The sequence below is a fragment of the Tachypleus tridentatus genome, chromosome 13 (assembly GCF_004210375.1).
Source record: "Tachypleus tridentatus isolate NWPU-2018 chromosome 13, ASM421037v1, whole genome shotgun sequence".
Lineage (NCBI taxonomy): Eukaryota > Metazoa > Arthropoda > Merostomata > Xiphosura > Limulidae > Tachypleus > Tachypleus tridentatus.
The window spans coordinates 106,306,602-106,332,945 of NC_134837.1; the positions used below are offsets into that span (position 1 = coordinate 106,306,602).

The window sequence follows — 26,344 nt, forward strand, 5'->3', positions numbered from 1 at the left end:
ATTGTAACCACTGTCTGAAACACATTAAGACTTAGAAAAAGTTTAATAATTCAGTTCTATCTATTACCATAGAATAAAGACACACAAAGGAATACAGAAAATTACAGTATTATAATTTACATCAGTCCACAAGTAGGTAAAATTACAATAGAGTTTTCAATGATTGCATAAATCAATAATTCAGGAAATGCATTTTGCAAAGACCCATCTCTCTTCTTTTAAGCTGTTCTTCTCTGTAGCTTTAATTTTGAAAATAACTTCTTAGAAATTTATTTCAGTTATTCATTAGAAGTTCCATTATTCCTTTGATCTATTTCACTTCTTACATTACACAGATGAAGATTACATTTACAATTTTTTTGTTGAACACAATTAAAATATTGGTGATACGTAATGATAAAGCAAAACACAAATGTGCTTTATCATTAAGTTACATTTTCCAAGAAAGTGAGTTGACTATCAGTGACACTACAAGAAGAAGTAATTATCTCAAAAACATTAATGATTATATATATTTATTGAGAGATCACAGATCAGTGGAAGGAAAATTAAACTGGTCATCCATTTTTGTGACAAAGTTTAGTGCAGGTTCCTTGGAATAACAGTGTGGAACTTCAATAATTCTCAGCGGCTGACAAAAATAGAGAAAAATATAAAATGTAAAAATAATTAAACATTTGAATAGAAAGTTACTGTGTTCAAATATTATAAAACAATATTGTGTACTTACAGGAAACTAAGAAAACGTAACACATCAAACACTTTTGAAGATACTGCTTTAAAATCACTTTCTCTTTGTAATTGTTAGTGAATTGTTTATTTAATAATGTGCAATTGTAACATAGTAACAGCTTTGTCTTTTATGTTATTTAAATTTAAAGATTATTATTATGATTGTGATTCACATTTTTGATTTTATGTACTGTGAAATAAAAGACGTGATCAAACACACAGATAATGACAATTGAAAAAGATCTCTTGATAATAGAAATCACCAGTGCATAACCAATATAGGAATAGTGTAAATACTGTCTTACAGTATTTAGAATAGAAAAATAATTAGCTGTGGTACAGTTTTGGCCTTGCAGAACACAACAAGAGGTCAAATCTAAAACTTTTGACATGCTGGGCCAGCTATGAATTTGTAAAACATTTTTTTATTTTTGAAGTCTACAAATTAAGCCTTATTTGGCACAGCAGCTCACTGTTGAACAGATGTATATTTATATTATGTTTATGAAATTTAAATTATTACAACATGTATGCTTTAAGCTTGAGTGAAAAGTATGATAGCTTTATAAGATATAAGAATCATTTTTGTCAAACCTTGGCATTTCAGCATCGAGATGTAGAGACATTCTATACATGTCTTGCAGCTTTCATCAGTTCCATGTTTACTCAATTTGAGTAACTTTCAGAATGTGGTACCATCAAGCTTCATCAAAAAGGTGAAAATGGTAAAAATAAAAATAAAATAAAGTTTTAATGAACTACTCTCAAAATGAGGAATAAAATGATACTGGATTAGAATAGAAATCCAATAATCAAAATGCTTTCAGAAAGTGGATTTTTCTTTAAAGGTAAATTGTAAAAGGAAGAAATAAACTTTCTGAAATACTTGAGTTACTGAGTTTGTTCTCAGCTCCTATCTTTTTTCTGTTGTTCATGCATACTTCTGAATATCTAGAGTATCAAGATGATTAATATCATAAAGTTCTTCTGTGAACTTATCCAGTAAGTTGCTAAAATAGTTTAACAACCTCTGTACCAGCTGACATGCATGAATGCCACTATATATTTTATATAACTATGCTTGCAGTTAAGTACAAGACTTTCACATCTTTTAATGTAAGGTAAGTTAAACATGGTTGAAGATTTTTGGATATATAGAACTTTTTAAGAACTATTTAGTTATTTAATATTTAATGATTATTTAGTTTAAGTAACAAAAGTGTTAAAAATGTATTATAAAAGTGACAGTTATGACAAATTTTGTAATGTAACTTGGTATGAGTTTTATACTATGTATGCTCTTTAATTGTTGAACTAGACTGTTTTCATATTATATCATTTTACTCAAAGTTCTTAACTTTTTTCTCTATGTGAATGCTGCTGTCACTAGAGGGGTAGAAATATCTAGATTTTTTTGTTGTTATAAAATACATACAGATACAAAATGCAAGAAGTTAAAGTTAGCAAAAGTGAAGTTAGACTGCATGATTATTAGTTCAGCTATAACAGACATTATGTAAAGTGGTATTGTAACAAAAAGACATCAAAAAAGTAACTAGTCTTATTAAAAGGTGTTCTAAAGTAATTGAACCAGCCTGTGTGGAAATTTGATATAAAAGAGAATTATTTAAAGCTCTGAATACAACTGTAACCCATGGGGTAATGTCAGTAAGTTTATTGCTGATTTCACTGTGATAAAAGTGCAGAGAAGAAATAATTTGTCTTTTCAGTTGAGTTCTAAAGTAACTGAACCAGCATGTCTGGACTTTTGACAGTAAGGTAAATTGTTCAAAGTTCTTGATTCAACTGCAGTAAACAATAGTGTAATAAATCTTTGTACATATGCTTGACTTGTTTTGAATATATTATTTTGAAACAAGTGAATTATGTGCTGTCTGTTTACTGTTGACATTTATTGCCAACGAGTCAGACAATTACTGTAAAGGTATTCAGCCCTATATTAAACCTGATATTACTGAACTAGCAAAGATTATACAGTGGTAAAGGGCAGTAGAAGAGGATGATGTTAATGCTGTAAAGTAAGCCTATGTATGCACAACTATAGTGGTGGCAAAAATAATTAGATTACAAATCATTTTATATATCCATGTCAAGAAATTTTGATAAATGGATAGAAAGGGGTGTGTCTTGGGCTCATAGCTAGCAAACTATAAGAGTTTATTTAAAAAATGGTAAGAACTAGACAGAAAAGAGGAAGAAAGGAAATAGAGTGAAAATGAATAAGAATACAAAGGAAGAAAAGGAGAGAGAGGAATGACTGGTAATAGAGAAAATGAGATCATAAATTGAGATCATGTTTGCCCAAGAGAAAGAGAAAGGACCAAACAATGACAATGTGGTCAAGGCCAGTTGACCCAAGTTGCCCAATTCCAATGAACAGAAAGATGACATGAATGCTTTCCTGGAGAGAGATGAAAGATGCACTCAAATTTAAAACTGGGACAAAGGTGATTGGGCAGATTATCTTGGCTCCCTTCTAACAAGAGAAGGCCCATAAGTATATGCAGACATGACATCAGGAGATCCCATGATGGGTTAAAAGTTGCCTTACTGAAATACTATGAAGTTACAGAAAAAGGTTTTCATGGGAAGTTCAGAGAAGTCAAGCATAACACTGGAGAAACTGTATTTCAGTTTGAGGCACAGCTACAGTGATATTTCACTAGATGAACTGACATGACCAAGTGTGAAAATAGTTTTGAGGGACTAGCAGGCCCATTAATGTGTGGACAGTTCATAATCACATGCTCAATTAACTTGTCCTTGTTTTTAAAGGAGAGAATGTCAAAAGTTGTAGACAGTATGATCAAGCTGGCAGAACAGTATATGGAAGCATATGGAGGGAGTATAACTGGCAAGTCTAAAAATAACCAGTTAAAGTTGAAACTAGAGGTGGTTGACCAGAAACAGAAAGAGGGTGAAGAGTTGCTGTATTTGTTATAAAATAGGGTACATTGCAAAGGAGTAACAGTGCATCATTAATATTCAACAGCAGACAATCTCAGCATAAAGCAGCTGGAGCTACTTACAAAGATGATGCTGCCAGAAGAAACAGAATCAAGACAACACATCAGATTCACCACAAGAAGAAAGTGCAATTTCTATAATTAACTAGAGCAACAATTGATGGTCAGCTTAAGTTAGTAAATTGGTAACAATGCCAGTGGTGATTGGAGCTTGTGACAAACTTTAAAAAGTGCCAACAAATCACAACATGCCAGTATGCAAAGGCTAATGTTGGGGAATAGACTTATTCTCCAGTTGGCCATTACAGTTTTAAGTGATTGTCTGGATATACATTGGGCTGCTATTGTTGTGTGAAGAAGCAGAAATATTATTTCACCTTTTTTGAGTGATTAATATTTCTTCCAAATTGACATTCCATATGCATATTATTCATGCTAGGTTGGATGTGATGTAATTAGTAGCATGCAAAGTTGTGGATCAAGATATACAGGGTTTGAGACCCTGGATATGCCATTGAATGAATTCCATACATTCAGTTTTGGACATGTTATAAAAGGACAGGCAGCATTGCCATACTGGTAAGATTTAACTGCAGAGGTGGTTGGTGTTGCTATTTTCTATCTCAGTGGTTAGCAGTTTTAAATTAGGGTTAGTTATGTCTGAATTTTGGGGTTTCTTACCCAAATGTGTAGACAATGTGTTACATGAGGTACTATACAGGCTTAGAATATTAAATATCTATATTCCTAGCTGAAAATAAAAATAAACTCTGATTCATACAGCACCAGTAACTGTTATTGTTAAAGGTAAATCAGAAGTTGATAAAACACACATATTTAACCTATTCATGGTTGTAAATCAGTAATAACAAATATCACTGGCCATAATATATTGTTATAAATTAAATGGTGTTCAGATTTGGTCTCTGCATGTTTAGTCTTATATTTGTCTAATCTTCAGTGTTTCATGGAAGTCAAATTTATCATTGGGTAGTTTCACAAGTTTCTAAGTGTATGTATTAGAACCTTCTCTGAAAACAAGTTTGTAAAACAATAAATCTCTGTTTACCACAGCTTTATATATGGAAAATTTTAAAGGATATATTAGTATATCAATTTCGGTTTCTTTTGTGAATTATAACTACAAAATACAAATGTTGTGTAAGTAAGTACCTTGTCCTTAATGCTTTGTAATGAGCCTCCATTATCATCCTTGGATAACAGTGACAAATTTTCATAAGATGCCACAACTTGTTCACCCCAAGACATCAGTCTAGCAATCATTCCTGGGGTCAGTGATGTATTGGTTATCTTAAGCTTTTTTTCATGTTCTTCTAAAAGTTGCAAAATCGAAATCAAGCCGAGGGATACTTCTCTGAAACATTATTTATGGTTAAATTTCTACAGAAAAAATGTATATATAGTTATTTATTGTAAAAGGTCAGTACATTAATTTTTCATTCATTCATCTTTTATTTAGAATTATGAATGATACTGAGCTTTTGAGAAAGCTTAATTGGAATAAATCACTTGGAGATTTCAGCTGTAACTGAAGTTATCTCATATTAAGGTTTCTAAGAACAGTAAACACATATGGAAATGCACTTCTTAATATCATAGTTTTAAAAGACTGATTACGTGCCTGATTGAACTGCATTGTACATTTCTACAGAGATTTGGAATGATATGTCATGGCTGTTGAACTGATTATATATATCTGTTTATACGGAAATGCCAGTGACTCAGCTTGTATCAACTGTAAACTGGGTTATCAGTGGTGGCCAGGTGGTTAGGGCGCTCAACTCTTAATCTGAGGGTCGCGAGTTCGGATCCCCGTCGCATCAAACATACTCGCCCTTTCAGCCGTAAGGGTGTTATAATGTGATGGTCAATCGCACTATTCGTTGGTGAAAGAGTAGCCCAAGAGTTGGCAGTGGGTAATAATGACTAACTGCCTTCCTTATAGTCTTAACACTACTAAATTGAGGACGGCTAGCGCCGATAGCCCTCATGTAGCTTTGCGTGAAATACAAAAATTAACAGCTTGTATGCCTGAGAACTTGAAGTGCAAAGCATTGGGTTTTGATGTTTAAAGGGAGTGCAGCATAGATAGCCCACTGTGCATCTTTAGGCTTCATACTATAATGGAACTCTAGCTTATATGATTCTGGAAAAAAACTATTACGCAATGTGCAACCCCCAACTTTGTAAAATTTGTATCCTATGTGCATGTAGATTTGGAATAGGGGTCACGATTTTTCCGTTTCCCGTCACGGAGAACTTAATTTTTCTGCATTCTCAGGGTGCAGACATGACGTCATGAATACGTCACATGCAGATCTGATGCACTGGCGCGACGGGTAGTCGGCTAGTAATAATAAACATTACTCATTGGATGGAAGTATGTCATATCTATTGAGTGCTCTATATGTCTGTCTTTACAGAGACTAAATTTACGTTCATCATGTATATTAGCTACTGGATGAAATATTCCAAACTTTACGACTGCTGTGTAATCTTTACAGAAATAGAATGGAAGTACGTTATTTTCATTGAACTGCTACTTATGTCTGTTTTTGTTTGCTACAAATAACAACATGTCATGTTCAGTAAAGTTTAATGTTGATACTGATTCAGGGGTTCTGTCAATGACGACATTTTGAAATATTGCTTACAGCGATAAAGTTGCCCTGGCTTTGTCTGTTCAGTTCTACCTAGATACCGATAGATAAATACTATCTCTCCTAACACACACATATATGATGCTGTGTTTTTATAGAGATAAAGTAACAGTTAGGGTAGTTATAATATCTAAAGATAAGATAATTTAACTCAACAATACCTAATTACAGTCAAACATCGATATAAGGCGCTAGTTGGGGTCCAAAAAATTCGACCGCGTTGTATCTGATTGCGCCTTATACCGATTTGATTATATATTTTTTTGACCCTCGGGGTGAGCGGTAATGCAAAATTTACGCGTTTTGTAGTGAAATAAAGAAAAACAAACAAAACTACTTACACCAATGATATAGCATTTTTTTATTTGTTAAACTCAATTTTAAGACTGAAATTAAATGTAAAAAGCAGAATTCTAAAGAAATTTATCGAATTCATTACTTCGCGCCAGGAATTATTACATGCAGGCCGGGGTTTGATCACAATATGCGGCGTGAAAACCATACAAAAAGATTGAAGTGGATTTGGTTTTTGATTTTTGATCACATTAACCGGCTGATTACATTAAGCAGTGGTAATATTAAGCGGCGGCCTCTGTAGAAACCCCAGAAAATTTGGGGCCTAAGACCCCATCGCGCCCAACTGATTATCGCGCTTTATCGATGCGTTTTATATCGATGTTTACCTGTACTTTGGATCGCGTGCACCTATCTTTGTTAAGAGTAAGGGAGGGTAAATGTAAGAAAGAATTGACAAGCAAATGAGGCGAAAAACGTTTGCTACAAATATTCAAAGTGGGACAGAACGTGCCCCTTCTGCTTCTCTTGTTTAAGTGCCTGCGCCTTAGGTAATAAAACAAATCTAGACAATTAAACTAAACTAAATTTTTATAACACATATACAGAACACAAATATTCCCTTTCTTCTGAAACATTAAATCATAAAAGTCATACTTTTGGGTTTACCTTTCAATCCTGTTTGAATTTGTTTTATCCTGTTCGATATTCTTTGCTTTGTCTAGAATTTCCAAGATTACTGGTTTCTTTCTCCGAAGGTTTAAAAGTTTCTGATTACAGAATTCTTCGCCCACTTGCCCTATCCCACAGTCATCGTCTTAAACAGACAAACAGATTTTGTCAAATTACTAATAAAGAGATTTACAGGTCGATAGTAAAGTGAATGAATGGATAGATATACAGATAGACTAAAGTTTAGAATAATTCAACTACTTTGCGTCAAACTCAGAACCATATCATCTCATATTAGATTTTAAAAAGCAGGTTTGATGCTACAGACTTCTAATATGAAACTAACAATACTGTAATAGCTTTGACAAAGAGGAAACAGTAAAATCTATTTAGAATTTTTATGACATGAAATATTCTCCGTATTAAGTACTGTATGAAACTGAAAAAAGGTGTTATTTGTTTTATATTAAAAAAATACATAGCAGTTATGCCTGCTCATGATCACAGAGATAACGTATTTTTAATAGTTAAATAAAACCTACTAAACATTTGAAATGTAATAATACTTAAAACGCGTGCACCTACCAAATATTTTGTTTCCACGATCCTTTGAGAAGAACTAGAGAATATAATACAAAAAGTTTAATCTTGTTATTTATGCACGAACAAACTGAGTGAGATAGAACACGTTTATGAACAGATGGTTCGTGTCAGCATGACCGTGTTTAAGAAATATACACTACCGAAACACTTCGAAATAAAAGTATAATTTGATAATTGTAAGTTTAAAACGTCACTGTAAAATGTAAATTTTAACTCACTGTTTTTTAAGAGTTGTGAATCAAATTATTCAACTATAAAATGAAAGTTCACAATTACTGTTTTTTACGTGTTGAAACTCACATTATAGTTCTAAAGGGTCTAAACTAAATATCGTAAAATTATATTAAAAGTAATATAAACTAGTTCTCAATTATCAGTCTTACTTAATGAAAATTATGATACACGGTTATGATGTCGAGGATCCAAATTTGAAATTATTAACGAGCTATTCCTACAATTTTAGATATGAGAAAAACAAGCCTGTCAGGTGTACTTGGGGTTTCCTGATCTATATGGCGTGACCCCTCTTCCAAGCTGAGTGACCCCTCTTCCAAGCTGATCTATATGGCGTGACCCCTCTTCCAAGTGAAGCTAAAATACGTGTGAAAGGCACGATGGGAATTTAGGAGTATGTTTGCAGGGTCGCCGAATTTGGAACTGACAAACTAATGGGACCAAACATGGCAGGTGCTCAAGTACCACGGTTTGGGGACTTAATGGGGTTTATTTTTTGGTACTGACCCCTACTTTATTGGGATAGCTATAGAAGTAACTGAAAATAATGGAAGAGTAAGGTCGCTATATTGAAGCTCCAGTGAACCATGTAGGGTCTTTTGAACCATTTATTGCAATGAAGATATTTTATTCTTGAAATTATCAATAATTTGAAATGAATAAATTTATTACATTTCGTTGATATAATTAGTCACCCCTGGTGTTAAATTTTTTTACCTCAATATTACTTTTTTGGCAATTTTTAAAATTTCCTTTTAACAACATGACTATTGTCTGACAACATCTCCGTCTTTTTTAACTAATGTAGTTTTGTTTTAGCAATTTTACCACTTTTACTACGTGAATTTGTAAAATATTGGACTGATGATGTTCACTTTGTGAAACCGGATAGGTTGCAGTTGGAAAATTAAATTTAAATTCGGTGGACAAGGATCTGGAAAATAAATAAACACCTTACGATTACCAAGAACTCTTGACAGTCTTGAGGAAGCACATCTGTAAAATAATAAAAAAAGGTGACATTTATAAAAGGATCAAATTACTTCTCACGATACGGTCAATGCTTTTAAGAAAAAGATATATTGCTGAAAAAAACTGTCATTTTCAGGCAACATTGGAATTATTTTGAAGTGACCTCTAGCGGTTTCTTGTGCTTTGTTAGAATCACTGACCACTTATAGTAAATCTTATCAGTGGTTAAATATGAATTGCGAAAAAGCTTTTTATTGTAACCAACTTTATAGCAGCACAATGGTCCAATAAGTTGTACGTGTCTGGGTGTGTGCTTTCCTGTAGCAAAGCCACATCGGGCTATCTGCTGTATCCACTGCGGGGAATCGACCCCTGATGTTAGCGTTGTAAATCCGTAGACTTACTGCTGTCCCAGCGGGGAACCCAATCAGTAGGAGGTCCGGCATGGCCAGGTGGTTAAGGCACTCGACTCGTAATCTGAGAGTTGTGGGTTCGAATCCCTGTCGTACCAAACATGCTCGCCCTTTCAGCCGTGGGGGTGTTATAATGTCACGATTAATCCCACTATTTGTTGGTAAAAGAGTAGCCCAAGAGTTGGCGGTGAGTAGTGGTGACAAGCTGCTTTCTCTCTAGTCTTACACTGCTACATTAGGGATGGCTAGCGCAGATAGCCCTCGTGTAGATTTGCGCGAAATACGGAAACAAACAAACAATCAGTAGATCAGGAAAAGTAGTGTCTTTAATTCTCAAGAGATAAAATGCCATTCCGAAACGTTTCGCCGCAATTCAATTCCTCATGTTCTAAACATCTGGGAGGCTAAGATATGTCAATTCGATTCCAGGTGGTGGACACAGCAGATAGCCCGATGTGAATTTGTTTTAAAACGAACCGGTGTTATTCAAATTTTATTCGTAACCCTTAACTGTTATTAAGATAAAAGAACATGATGAAGGATTGATATATCTTTTATATTACCTACGCTCTTCTAGTTTATCGGTTTTAAAGAATATCACTTTTCGTCAGTAACGCCCAAGCAAACGATAATGATAAAGTCTTGAGCTTGGGTACAAACCTACAGTAGCGAATGAATAGCATAAGAATTTCATAATACGTCTTTGTTTTACAAATACCTGATGCTTATTTGTGTAAAAGACAGTTAACACCGAATGAAACATTTGACTGCCAAGGGTGTCTCAAAATATTTCCCATGATGCCTCAAATGAATAATAGTTTTCTCAGGCTTACACCTTTTCCTTTAATTCATATACTTACTTTTTTTATTGTTAGATAGCTTATTATGCTTTTCCACATTGTGTGATATTTAGCTGTTAAAAGAAAACATAGTTTATTTAAAACACTATAGTAGGGGGGTAACCACATCTCGCGAGCCACGTGCGTCTATTTGGCATATAATGTGCTGCTCGCGGAAATAAGTTGGCTGAGCTCCTTTTTGCATCACAACTAATATAAAAGGTAAATTAAATATTTTCAAGCTATATAATTATTTACCGGGTGTAAACTGAGAGTCCACTGGATTTAAACGTAAGTTTAATGTTCATGGTGAGCAAATATATTTAATAATTTAAATCCTAATTTTTATGCTAATTTGAGTCAGGGATTAAAGAAATTTCGAAGCAACAAGGATTACAGAGGAATTGTGCTAGAGAATCAGTAATCATACAAACCAGTGCTGACAATATTAGGTTTACTGGGCGTGGTTTGCGATCGTATGATTGTGGCTTGTGTGGCTGTGTTGCGGGCAGTGAAATTAGTGGAGTGTTGGTATGATTCTTGGCGCTGTAGAGTTTGGTTGCGTTGCGCGTGTTGAAGTTTATTGTTTCTTTTCACTTTAATTTTTTAGAAGTGTCTGTGAAAATTTTGTGAAGAAAGGTGGCGTCATCCAATTGTAAGAAGCAAAAGTATGAAGATGAAAACAACAATTTTAAGTCAGAGTGGGAGGAAGATTTTGCATTCACCGTTAAAGGAGGTAAACCTTTGTGTCTTATCTGCAATATGTTACTCAGTCATTATAAAGCCAGTAACTTGAAATGCTACTATGAAAAAAATCACAAGTTCTGATTATCCACTTAAATCAGAATTACGGAAAAACAACTTAATTGTGTTAAAATAATCACTAAATAGCCAGCAGACACTGTTGACAATGTTCAGTAAGGAAGTTGATACAACGACTGAAGCTAATTTTGTTATATCATGGAATATTGCTCGTGCTAAACACCCATATTTTGATAGTGAATTTGTTAAGAAGAATACAGCTGAAGTTTTTGCAGTGTTACATCCAAAAAACACAAAAATTTAGTGAAAATAACAGCACAAAACCAGCTTCACGCCGTACTAAAGAGAGACGTATTTCCCAGATCAGTGCTGATGTTGTAGACAAAATGCAAAATGATTTAAAGAATTTCCTTGCATTCAGCTTAGCCCTTGACGAATCTACAGACATACAAGACAACTCACAACTGGCGGTATTTGTTTGTTATGTTTCCTCTGATGTAATTGTGAAAAAAGAGACGTTGGACTTAATGCACTAAAAGAAAAAAAAACTCATTGTGTTGAGATTAAAAATACACTTGACAGAGCCTTAACAAATGTTGATATTCCACTGGATAAACTCGTCAGCGTTATAATAGATGGAGCACCTGCAATAATGGGGAAAAATGCAGGATTAATTGCACTTATGAAAAGTGATCTCAACTTTTCAGAGTTTTTCTCTGTTCATTGCACCATTCATCGTGAACAACTGGCAGCCAGATACTTCAAGTATGAATTTGTTATTAGATTTGTTCTAGAAATTTTCAATTTCATACGCTTAAATGAGAAGACCTACCGACAGTTAAAAAAAATATATTGAAGAACTAGAGCTTAAAGATAAACCTAGTGATGTCTCTTTCTACTGCATTGTGAAGTGGCTGTCAACCAGCAATGTCTTAAATAGGTTTGTGGATCTATTGGCTTATTATTACTTTTCTTGAAGAAAAGAAAAAGATCCTATTCCCAAGGGGTCAATGATGAATGGATACAAGATCTAATGTTCCTTACTGATATAATAAATCATCCACAAACTCTCAACTTGGCACTCCAAGGGAAGGATAAGATTGTATCTGATCTTACTTAGACAATTTTCAGCTTTAAGAATAAAATAAGACTTTTTGAAAGAGACATACTGTCAAAAACTTCAGTTACTTTCCCAATCTCGAAAGGAGAGTGAATACATTCCCTGATATCGAAATAAAAGACCACGAACTGGAAGAATACAAAGATAAATCACAATAAGTGCTTTATAATTTCCTAGACAGGTTTGAGGACTTGCAGAAACTGAAGCTCTGTTTCGACTTTCTTGTAAATCCATTCATGGTTGATGTAATCAATGATGGTTGTCCAATTCTCAAACCTCTAGTTACAGAATCATCTGCTGTGGAAATGGAACTAATAGAACTACAGGATGACCTGGGTCTAAAGATGATCTATAAATCCCATTCTATAGTTGAGTTATGGAAGTAAGTTCCAGAAATAAAATATCCTGAACTGAAGAAAACCAGTGTGCGACTCATCTCAATTTTCAGCACAACATACTGATGTGAATCACTGTACTCTGTAATGAAGTTTGTGAAGTCGAAGCGTCGTGCAATCCTTACAAATCAACACCTGGCGGAGCTAATTCGTACAGCCTTGTCAACATATCAGCCGGAATTTCAACGACTCACAACCAAGATAGAAACTCACAAGACCTCTACTAGCAGTAAATAGCTTAATAATTGTACCAGTGTCTGTTTGCTTCAGAAAAATATTATGATAAGACTAAAATTTTGTAAAGTGGTATCTGATTAACATATCTCTAACTTTATTGTTTTACGTATTTTCTTCCATGTTTTGACCAGATATTTACTAAGACAATTAAATATCATTAAAAATATCTGTTTTTATCTCTTTTATTTTTATTATTGACAGTTTTATTTAATGTTAATGAAATGCAAATTTTCGTACTTTTCTTGGATGTTTCCGTAGTTCATTACCATATTAAATACGCTCAATATAATTAAAACAATAATCAGCCAGGAGTTTTAAAACATGTGTACTTTGTGGTTATTGAAACTAATACAAATTAACAGTTTAAAAACTACATACATGAATAAATATTATTACGTACATGTATTTTTTTAATATTTATATAAAAGATATGTAACAAAATGTGCAAGTAACAATAAAAATGTATGTGTAATATTTGTTCATGTCCTGTGGCTCTCCAACATGTACAGCGGTATGTCTACGGATTTACAACGCTAAAATCAGAGGTTCGATTCTCCTCGGTTGGCTCAGCAGGTAGCCCACTGTGGCTTTGCTATAAGAAAACACACACACACACACACTCTCCAACATATGTGTTCATCATACGTGGCTCTTACGTTAAGCAAGTTTGGCCACCCCTGCACTATGGGCTTAATAAACGTCGTTGCGCAGTTAACATACTTGAACTCGTTACTTTGCATTTACGTGGAATAAACAACGCGTTAGTTTCAAGTAATTAAACAACTAGTCATGCAGATCAACTAGTTTTAACATACGTCTCTTGTATACGTTAGATTTCCATACATACAGTGAACGATTATGGAAAACTACAATACTGTAATAAAAGATTTGAGTAATAATCTGAAGACGTAGCGTTTAGGGCGTATGGAACGTTAAAATTGACCATTTTTTTAGAAATTAAAGGTATTCTAAGGCTGTGTATGCAACATAATACTTACCTTCTTTTAAAAACAAATACAATCACCACTCCAATGGATGTGAAGGAGACCATCACTGTGAGAACTATAGTCACAACGCCGTTTCTACTTAAACCTTTTGCAATAATTTTGTCTTCATCTGAAATAGTTCAGGATACAAATCGTAAGTAATGACGTGTAGGACATTGTACCAATTTGAATAGAAGATCGAATTTTGATTTAGTTTATAGTTTACTTTCGTGACATTCAATTATGAATAAACACTAAATAAAAACAATTTAGAATAGCAATGTTTAAATATTTTTATTACTTTTAATATTATACAAAGCTTTTATTATTTGATTTACAAATAATATATGTTTTCTTCTTCTGTGGTTGTCAGTAGTTATTCTACTATTCCTGTGTTAAAAGGATGCCGGCCCAATGGTGTTGCCATATGAGAATAGATCGATAGGTGTCGCTAAAGGGTTACTCAACTGTTACGCAATATGTCAAATTTAATGTAACAGACAACAGATGGCGATTACTTTTATTAAATGGAACCGGACACTAGAGAGCGCATTTATGCTAGGGAGGGGTTATATCATAGTTTAATACCTGTTCCTATTAACAGATGATGTTATTATAGTTTATAGGTGGTTACTGTTACCATAGGCAGATGTTATAACTAGGTATTTTATGAATGTTTTAAAAAGGTAGATAGTCCTATAGGATTGCATACAGATTTCAACTTGTGTTTATAGATTTTATTTGTATATTAAAATGTTTTACAAAAGTGGATGATGTTTGTACAGTCAGAAAGTTTCCTAAAAGTTCTATAGGTGGATGGTCTTACTAGGCACATTATGTGTGTCTTACAAAAATGAATGCTATTACTAAGGTCAAATAGTATTAATATGTAGATCCTGCTAATGATCATAATAGTTATGTAACCTCCAGGATACATCCTCTGATCTCCTCAGGTCAGCACAAGGGTGCTGGGGTAACTACTGTTATCATAGCAAAAATAAAATAACAGTTTTAACACTGTTTGATTATTACTCTTATATTAATCTTCAAATTTTTGAAGGACAAAAAACTACAAATGTAAACTGAGCTGTTTTAATTCGGTAAGGATTCACATTTTCCCTCAAAAAATTATATTTAGATTTGGCTGACAGTCGTAGGACATATTTCTGTCTGCAATTCTGAAGAAGTCACCACAGTGTCAACACACGATATGGGCAATGCACGGCTGTTGCTATCAGCAGATTGATTAAATAGTTTCGAAAGTTAAAAAGTATAGCTGATTGCCCAAAATCATAATTCATAGATGTTGTTTAACCTTGTTGTAGAGGTAATGTACAGTACTAAAACCCTTGTTGCAGAATCCATCCATGGTATAAGCAGAATTTTAAATGAAGTACCATCGACCAACGTATCATGGTCAAACTGTACAGAAATATTTGTTTATTACTTTCCTTCACATCATACGATGGGCCCGGCATGGCCAGGTGGTTAAGGCACAAGACTCGTAATCTGAGGGTTGAGGGCTAGAATCCCCGTCACACCAAAAATGCTTGCCCTTTCAGCCTTGGGTACGTTATAATGTTATCGTCAATCCCACTATTCGTTGGTAAAAGAGTAGCCCAAGAGATGACGGCGGGTAGTGATCACTAGCTGTCTTCCCTCTAGTCTTGCACTGCTAAAATAGGGACAGCTAGCGTAGATAATGTAGCTTTGCACGAAATTCAAAAATAAACAAACAAACATGACATGATATGCTCTGGGGTTAAAAATGCTTCATTTTGAATTCAAAAACAATAAAACACATTTGCATTTGAGTTTATGGCATATGTTGCAGTTGATAAACCTAAGTGTACTGCATTCTATTTCACTCTTTCATCTATTTCACATGGACCTGTGAAAATCCACAATCTACAGCAGAAAAACTATGGCAACCCGCAAAGGCCGTTAAATGGTGGGATACTGCAGCTGTTTTTAATCTCGTGATCATTATTTGCCAAGGAACCCACATATCAGAGCTTGGAAACAGTATGTACAATAACAAAGCAACGTTATTATGTAAAACTAGAACTCCATCAGCCTGGATGTATCCAGGATGTCATATTCATGCAAAACACTGCCTCACCATTGTCCACCATCTAGTAGAAACAGTTCTCATGCAGATATTTATTAAATATTGGGCTCTCAGCTGCTACTGTCATCATATTTAGCCGCCATGATCCCTATACCTCACTGTTAAACACAAGTTATGTAAAGATGCAGCTGTCTCTTAATCTCGACAATTTCTAGGAAGGTATTCCGTGCTGTAATATCTAGTCTTCATTCAAAAGGGCACTTCTCTATTGGGTCAAAACTGGAATGGGGCACATGCCTTCAGTACTCCCAGTTCCATTTCTTATGAAGATCAATGTTCTGTACAATTTTTTCCCTTGCCTTATTGTGACCTGTTGTCACTAGAGTGCTACTGGTTTGTGATGTAATCCTCGACTTCACACTGTCTTGAAGTAATTATTAAAAACTGAATATTGAAATACTTTGAATTGAGATTTTCCTACTCTTTTGTCCACTAATACTTAATAACCTTCTATTGGGCAGAATAACTGAATTTTCGTACCACTATGTATTGAATTTATTTTGTTCCAAGAAAGAAAAACAAAATGGCCGGATACTTTACTTTCTTATGAAGAAAGCTATGATACAGAATCTTACATTTCCTTTACTTGCTATATGATAATTATATGAACCGAATTTTAAGCTTTGTTTTACACAACTAGAGTAAATAAAGTAATCTCTTCTCGAACTGTTATGTAAACAGAGAAGACCAAGCTTTGTTGAACAATATAAATGGCCGAAACATTACTTTGTTTCTAGACCTTTATTTAATAAAGAATATTTGTTTGTTCCACTTACCACGGTAGACACAAACCCAGCCAATGCCTTGAACGCCGTCTCTGAACAAGATATCTGTATTTTTTGGACATTCCACGACACACTGATGTGAATTTTCTATCATGAAAATAGAACACCTACAATACAATAGAAATTTGATTAAATTAGGCCTACTGTTTCAGTGATAAAGTACAATTTTAAGCTATTTAAAATATCTTACCTTAAGTGACCAATGTCAGTGTAGTTGTTTTGATAGAAAAACTTAACAAAAATTGCTACTCATTTGTTTATGAAATTATATCATGCATTCGCTTTTATGAACTTGGTTGTGTTGAAGTATGTATTTATATCTCTTTACATGTGCCTGCGGACTTACAACGCTAGAAAACGGGTTTCGATACTCATGGTGGGCAGAGCACAGATAGCCCATTGTGTAGCTATGTACTTAACTTCAAAACAAACTGTCCAATCGTTCCTAAATATCATCATTTGTTTCTAAAATTTTCTTTCTAAGAAGACATCTCGAGCTATTTTAACTTTTCAACTAACTAGTCGTAAACTGCTATACTGTATCGTAAGTTGTGACATTAAACCCACATTATGCTGTGCGAGGCTTTGTGTCTTCGTCACCCCTACTCCAATGACTCAGTGGTAAGGATGACGACTAATAACGCTAGAATCCTGTTTTTGATACCCTCGGTGGGCACAACACAGATAGCACAATATGTTGCTTTGTGTTTAACATTAACGAACTAACAAATGACGGACGTTTCTATGTGCCATTTTAAAATTCATGTAGACAAATTATAATATAAATCAGTATTGTGACACAGTGAATTCTTTACGCACTAATTAATTCGCTCGACTGACTTCTACCTTCGGATGTATATCCATGGTGGGCATGGCACAGATAGCCCATTGTGTAACTTTTGCTTAACAACAAATAAACCGAACATTCGGTTATAATTAACCTATAAACGTAAAGCGCACTTCTTTGTGAACATATTATACGCGATAGGACTGCCCAAGAGTGATTACAAGAGTTAAAAGCAGAAACACTGACTAATTAAAACGTTAACAGTGAGACAAGGGTAACCAATCTGACAAATTGATAAGTTATCCTTTGCGTATTTTCTTTATCAGATTGTCAAAGTAGGTGTATAAAAATCTAGCCTTGAAGAGATGAGTTAGAAAAAAAATGACTAGAAAATGTGACTTCCATTAATGTAATAAACTTAATATGCAAATATGCAAACTTAATATATTGCACTTGAGATAAGAAATAAATCAAATCTTGAGAAGATGAATTAATTGCGCTATTTGATGCAGTTTCCTAGTTTAGTGAACAACAAATGATCTTTCAGTAATTGATGGTCCCATACTTTTGTGTGAGGCTAATTGTTAACAATATACAATAGAAATATATTTTTAACGCGGTAACAAATCCTAATGATACAATTAAATATAAAGGCAGTATTTTTATCATAATTAATTTTGAATTATTATAGATAATAGCAATAATAATAAAAGCTACTCAGTAACTTAAGATATGTAACAAATTATTGAAATTTCTGTTAACCAAAATCACGCTTCTGATACCAATGTTAAAATGTATTTTGTCGTTGGGCAAGGTTGGTTTGAATTATTTGGTAAAAAACACACAAAACAATGCTAAGACTAATCCACATTATAATAACGAAGTAACTTTTATTTGTTCAAAAACGTTTTTTCAAGTTACGTTCACTTATATGCAAATTGTCGACACTAATAACATTTCAAATAGAATAAACCTTTAAGTGAACTTCAACTTTCAAGATGACTTAACAAAGAGAAGTTTAAAATTTAATAGAATAAAATAGTTCAAAAATTAAAAAGAAAGAGCCAAAAAAAATGTTATTTCGCACAAAGCTACTCGAAAGCTATCTGCGCTAGCAGTCTCTAAATCACTAATGATAACTGAAAAGAAACTAGCCAGTCAACACTACCCATCACTTACTCTTAGGATATTCATTCACTAACGAAAAGTGGAATTGACTTTCATATTATAATGCCACCACCACTAAAAGCATGTTCAGAGATGGAATTCTAACCCGCCATCCCCAGATTACAAGTCAAGCGCCCTAACCAGAAGGCCATATTGAACCCTATTAAAAAAGAACAAGAACTGTAAGGAAAACTAAAGAAATGATAGAAACGTAGAAGAATGTAGCATGTAACTGAAAGAAGACCATGATATAAAAGGTTGGAATTTACTGGAAGAATTAAACGAAAATGTCGTAATATTATAACAAGAACTAAAATAAATAAATACGATTGAAGTTAAGATCGACAAAACTATTAATGATGTGCAGAATGGTTAGAGCAACAAGTTTGAAGATGTACAAAAGGACAACAACAAAGTAAAAAACAAAATAAATAAAGACATCTGTAAAGTATAGAAATATTATAATAGCAAGACCAATGAGGTAGAAATAAACTTCAGCACCAGTGACAAAAAAAAGACATTTAGAAAAAAATTGATAAATGCAAATATTGCACTAGCGACACCTCTTTATGCACACACTGAAGAGTTCCAATTTCAGACACCATTTACTACAAAAATTAGATTCCAGAATTTCACTGGCAAATCTGATAACATTAACCAATCCAAAGACTTACAAATTATGATGTAAAAGTGTTCTGAAAAACATATCAGACTCAATTGGAGATTATTTCCAGAATGAACAGATGGAATAGTGAAAACATGTTACTGATACTTCTGTCCATTTGAAAAGACCAGCGTTAATGACATTAAATACCATTCTTGCTGAGAGCTGTAACAACTATCAACCAAAAGGTTCAGAGCGACACACCAACAGGAAGTGTTCAGAGCAAAGGTTAGGGCAGGGTACTGAGGAAAGAAGGGACCTTAGCCAAATTTACGGAGGATACGGAAAGACGTGAACAATTATCTTATCTGGATAATGGATTAATTAGCACATGAATAATTTATAGATGGCATATCAGCGGACGATATGAACATTTTTAAAGGAAGCATTCCAATTTATGATGGAACTTGAATCCAATAAAGTTGCAGATAAACAAGTAAAGGCACAAATCTAGAAGTTAAGATACCATCAGCTTGAGTATTACTGAAACAAGTGCGACATTCTAGGAAAAAAGGAAAGAATTAATCGTGCAATTATCTGCACACAATGGCGGAGACTGATAATAAGAAAATGGGTATTTTGAGAATACCTTGACAGAAAATATTTCCAACAATTGTAGACTAAAGCCTATGTCGAATAAAGGTATATTAAACAGAGGAAACTGATATAAATGTGAGAGATATGATCATTACGGTCGAGATTGTAAGATATCAATAGCTGCTATTCAGCCAAAGAGATAATATTCCGAGAATGCTTCTCAAAGTCAAATCTAATTAAAGGAACAACAGAGGGCTAATTATTCATAGGAAAGACAAGAACTAGTTTTTTGTTTGTAATTCATCACAAAGCAACACAATGGGCTAGCTATACACTGTTAACCATGGGTATCGAAAACCGGATTCTAGTTTTGTATGTTCGCAGACATACCGCTATGCCACTGGTAGAGACAAGAACTAGTTGGACTTAAACACTCCATCTACCCCAAATTAAATTAGAATGTCATCATTTAAGAAACGTTTTCTACAAGTTCACGAACTGTTTGATAGAAAACCTTGCAACTTGCTGATTAACACTGCTTCTGCAGCTGCAATTGTTCGATCTGAATTGTTAATGAAAGCCAAAAAATTGCCTCCAAAGATCATGAAAGAGAAATTGATACGAATAGTAGACATAAAGTTTCAGCGAAAGACAAGTTTGAAGTTATCTTTACTGCAGGAAGCTTCTATATACCTTATGAATGGTGGAGTAACTGATATTGAGGAAGAGTGCATATTAGGAAGTGACTTATTAATTGATCAAAGCAAATATTATATCATAGCCAATAACTTACTTTAGTGTTACATCTCTCTGTCCCTTTATGTATAAAATATTTATTAATGTCACAAATTCATTAGTTATATTCTTTTTTTATTCTCTATTTGATATATCGCATAACATACAATTAGTTGTTCAGAACAATTTTTAATATTTATCATACTTAATGTTTCATTTTTATAAATAAAACCGTTACTTGAATAAGACAAATAATTACATAAATAATCGCGTTTTATGATTTAAGTTTTGATTTAGTATACAATTAATATACTGTAGTATGTGATTGCAGTTTTTACTTCTATATTTAATTTGCGTAACATAGTTTTTGTATTTTCTATCGTTTTATGTGTAAAACATTTATTAATATTACTAATTAATTTGGCGCAAAGCTACACGAGGGCTATCCACGCTAGCCGTCCCTAATTTAGCTTTTTTTTTTGTTGTTGTTTGTTTTTTGGAATTTCGCACAAAGCTACTCGAGGGCTATCTGTGCTAGCCGTCCCTAATTTAGCAGTGTAAGACTAGAGGGAAGGCAGCTAGTCATCACCACCCACCGCCAACTCTTGGGCTACTCTTTTACCAACGAATAGTGGGATCGATCGTAACATTATAACGCCCCTACGGCTGGGAGGGCGAGCATGTTTGGCGCGACTCGGGCGCGAACCCGCGACCTTCAGATTACAAAGCGCACGCCTTAACGCGCTAGGCACAATAAAATTATTGATGTGTTTTTCAAGTTCAAAATGATAGAATTTACATAAAAAGATTTGTCATTTTGACACTTATTCAAATACTGCAATTCATGATGGAAATAAAACTGAATGATAGTGTACCGTATTTATCAGAAAAAATTCAAGTATTAGATAAAGAACAATAATCCAAAATCAATTGGTTAGGTTTACAGCTAATCATTCATAAAAAACTTGTAAGATTTATCTAAGATAAAAAGGAGGTAAACAGTTTTATAACTAACGGTATATAGGTCAACGACGAAGAAACTATTTTAGTTTTATTTATACTTATGGAAATACATGTATAATATGTGAGAATATCACGGAACACTGATGAATGAAGTTTGATATGTCTACGTACACCAAATTTTCTATTTATAAGTTGCTATATTTTGTTTTCGACCCATAATTCACACATTTGTAGGTTAAAACTACTGTTGTTTACAAATATAACTTACCAAGATTTCTTCTTCAGAACGTAGCTGTTTAGACGCATATACATACTAAATCAGGTATAGCATGGCTTGTTTGTTAGGGCGCTCGATTTCCTATGCATATAATAGTTCTTTTCTTGTCAAAAGTTCATTCAGGCCTATTCAATTACTTTAGAATTTCAGTTGGCAAGCCGAACTATCTTCATTACTATCGCTAAAATTTCCAAAAATTATTCTCTTATTTCATCGTCGAGTTACCTCGGTTGCATCATATACTCGTCTCCTCTCTTTCTTTCTTTTGTATTTTCGAGAACCGCCTGTTTTTTTTGTTTTTTTTCAAAGTCCACTGAGACCGGTTCAATTACTTTGGAATTTTACTTGACGAAATAAATTATCCTTCTTTCTTTTTTGTCTACTGTTACTTTCCCTTTAACATATTAATCGTTAGGCCTATATCAACCATTAGGCCTTTCCTTCCTACAGCAGCTAACTTTACTTTGGCCGAGCTACTTCCCGAAAACATGTAACTTTATTTTCATCTCTCCTCTCGTCTGTCTGCTGCTTCCTGTTCATCCCGTCATATTTGTATACTTATTACCAAATCGTCTACTCACTATATTCTACACATCAATGAGTTACAAATATGACTTCTAACATTCGTCTGCTTTTAACTCTCTTGTAATCGAAAAAAAAAATAAAAAATTAAACAACTGAACAATCAAGACCGTCAAATCTTAAAAAAATAGAATGCTACGAATTTACATTTAGTGTATTGTATCGTTATGTAAAGCGAAAGAAAAGAAAATTCCAATTTTACCAACTGTTAACTTCGATGATATGCAAAGTCAGTTTTAATTAAATTATTAGACTTTACGTATAATGAACATACAATTTATTTTGGTTGTAAAATATATTCTATAATTATAAATGTTGTACAGTAAATGTGATGAATTTATTAAATGATTTCATGTAAAAGAACAGATATGTATTTTCTTGTAGACCGTGCATTTTATTATGAGAAACAACAACAAAGTTTAAATACTTTGTCAAGGCAATTTTTATTAATTACAACAACTGTTTACATGTTTTTTTCTATTTAATGGTTCAACGTAAAATACATTACGCTTGTCAACAATATATAACAAATATATATGCAAAAACGCCTCGTTTGGGTTGAGAAAATATTTTACATAGAAGAGCGAACAACGTTTCGACCTTCTTCGGTCATCGTCAGGTTCACAAAGAAAGACTACAGACATTCCCAGTAACCAATTATCAACCCTCATAGAATTCACCACGATAAAGACAAACTTCATGTTCAACAACCAAAACTATATACAAACAATGGCCTAAGCATGGGCAACCCAGTATCACCAGTTCTAGCCAATATTTTTATAACACAAGTTGAAACACAAGCAATTAACACAGCATTACATCCACTACTATACTGGTACAGATATGTAGATGACACGGTTGCGGGATTCAAATCTACAGAACACATACTTAATTTTTTCAATCACATTAACTCTATACATCCCAACATTAACTTCACATGTGAACAGGAAGAAAGCAATCAAATATCATTTCTTAACCTCAAAATTACAAGAACCGACACACAATTCAAAACAGAAATCCACCGAAAAATCTATACATTCCTTGGGACTCAGCACATGAAACAAAACAAAAACTCAACATACTAAGAAACCAAATAAACACAGCCATAAAGCTATGCTCGCCTGATAAAATTAACGATGAATTAGACAAAATAAAACAATACTTCATCAACATCAATAAGTTTCCTCCACAAACCGTAAAAAAACATTATACGTACACACCTAGACAGAAAGCAAAATCAACCAACAAAAGTAAATATACCTCACGAATAAAAAAATCACGAAACCATATACTGCTGTATACCATATATTCCTGACATCAGCAGACAAATAACCAACATTTGGCAAAAACTAGTAACAAAATATGACATTCCAGTTAATACCAAATTTATTCAAAAACCATGCACAAAACTGAGGTCTATACTATGTAAAAACTACACTGACAAAGACCACACCAACATTATTTATAAAATACAATGTGATAACTGCCACGACTTCTATATTGGAGAAACAAGCAGAAAAATGAAAACCAGATTCAAAGAACATAAAGAGTCACCTTCACACGTTTTCGAACACTGCAAATCAAATAAACACAACATAACCATAGAAAACACTCAAATACTAAATAAAGAAACAAACATAAACAAACGCAAAATTAAAGAAGCCTTACTTATACAACAACTTAAACCCAAAATAAACCAATATAAGGGAACGCCTTTATACCTGTATTAATATAATAAAATAAATAAAATTATATATTCAAACATCTAATACCGCCCTCTACATTCCGACACTCAGTTACACAACCCCTTTCAAACATGTGGTCAGCTTCCGGTCAGTTACCTCTTTCTTTGTGAACCTGACGATGACCGAAGAAGGTCGAAACGTTGTTCGCTCTTCTATGTAAAATATTTTCTCAACCCAAACGAGCCGTTTTTGCATATATATTTCTCTACAAGTGGGTTTTCTCGACATCACTGAATATATAACAAAGTTGATACAGTATTTATACGTGTATGAACACATTTTCAAGAAGAATGAAGTTAAACTATGTACAGATCTTGGTAAGTTATCTTTTTAAACAATAGTGGTTTTAACCAACATTTTTTGGAATTCTAGATCGAAAACAGAAAGCAGAATACAACATTATAATGTACCAAAACCTGGACATATCATACACCTATAACCAGTGTGCCATGTGATATTCTTGCATAGTAATAAATGCATTTACATCACTAAAATCACAATACTCAGTTTATTCTTTGTTAATTTTTATACCATTAGTTATAAAACTGTCCTTTTCTTTTTCTCTCTGATCATCTGTCTTTCAAGTTTACTATGGATAGATAACTCCAGCTAAACAAACGATCTAGGACCATAATCCTCTACCTAATACTTGAAATAGTGTTAATAAATATGGCACATTTCTTCATTATATACATCAGTAAGTATTGACTTTATCTAATTTTTCAGTTTTTTTTCATTATGAAATACAATATTTAAATAAGTATCGAAATGATAAATCTGTGTAGGTAAATTCTGCCAATATGAGTTTGATAAAACATCGAGAATTTTATCAGGTGTCATATCAATACCATGATAAAATCGATACGTAAACAAAAAAGAAGGGATATTAAAGCAAACAACGCGATGTATACGATCCCAGCCATTAGTGTAGCTGCACAGAGAAAAAACTTAACACGATTCTCTCCCAGATGGCTGGGATCCACTGTTTTAATTCCTCTTTTTCTGTTGAAGAAATGTAATAGTTTTTAGGCCTATGTCAGGTATCATATAAAGTAAGAAATAGAACTTGAAAGTCAATAATCAAGGCCCGGTACGGCCAGGTGGGTTAAAGGGTTCGACTCGTAATCCGAGGATCGCTGGTTCAAATCCACGTCGCACCAAACATCCTCACCCTTTCAGCAGTGGAAGCGTTATACTGTGACGGTCAATCCCACTATTCGTTGGTAAAAGAATAGCCCAAGAGTTGGCGGTGGGTGGTGATGACTAGCTGCTTTCCCTCTAGTCTTACACTCCTAAATCAGGGACGGCTAGCACAAATAGCCCTTGAGTCGCTTTGCGCGAAATTCAAAATAACAATCACAGACAAACTATCTTCCATCTTATTCGTTATAATTATGAGAAAAATGGGTTGGTAATTTTGGTTTGTTTGTTTTTTTGGGCTGGGAGGGCGAGCATGTTTGGCGCGACTCGGGCGCGCACCCACCCTCAAAGTACGAAGCGCACGCCTTAACGCGCTAGGCCATGCCAGGCCGAGTAATTTTGGTAAAGGAGAGTAAAATATGATGTATTAAACAATTGTTTGAAATTCACGGTATCTAAGTAAAAGAAAATGCAAAAATTAACGGAAGTAAAATTTCCAGATTGTGAACAAATGATGTTAACATGTTTAAATCCTTTATTTCTTATACAGTGTACTAATTATCTATTTTGAATCTATGTAGAGTTTGAATTTACTTTTAAGACCTTTGACCTTATATGCTGTTATTTTTAAGCAATAGCGAAGATGTAACGAGAGAGTCAACAGAGTTAGTTATTAATTTCAAGTGGCTGTTATGTTTTGTAGTGTTTCTAAATGAAATAAACTTTATATGATCATACTAGCTCGAATCTCTTTGAGGAATGTTTTGTTTACCGTGATATATTCTGTTTGACTAATCGCATGCTAGAACATCTGGATGAACCATAAATTATTACATTCGGATGCAAATACACTGAAAAATCGGAATAATGTTTAACAAATGAAGATAAGTCCAGAAGATGAAGA

General features: G+C 33.6%; 1 protein-coding gene across 1 annotated transcript in view; it reads right to left on the reverse strand.

Annotated features, from left to right (window-relative positions):
- Positions 1-92: 92 nt before the first annotated feature.
- The window catches only part of LOC143237698 (uncharacterized), a 30,653-nt gene continuing 4,401 nt past the window's right edge, over positions 93-26,344 (reverse strand). The window contains exons 3-9 of the mRNA XM_076477218.1: positions 16,835-16,950; positions 13,940-14,057; positions 9,157-9,199; positions 7,952-7,985; positions 7,364-7,511; positions 4,893-5,094; positions 93-631 (exon numbers count right to left, since the gene is read on the reverse strand). Of these exons, the coding sequence (XP_076333333.1) occupies positions 527-631; positions 4,893-5,094; positions 7,364-7,511; positions 7,952-7,985; positions 9,157-9,199; positions 13,940-14,057; positions 16,835-16,950 (766 nt within the window). The 3' untranslated portion in view covers positions 93-526. The remainder of the gene's footprint in view (positions 632-4,892; positions 5,095-7,363; positions 7,512-7,951; positions 7,986-9,156; positions 9,200-13,939; positions 14,058-16,834; positions 16,951-26,344) is intronic.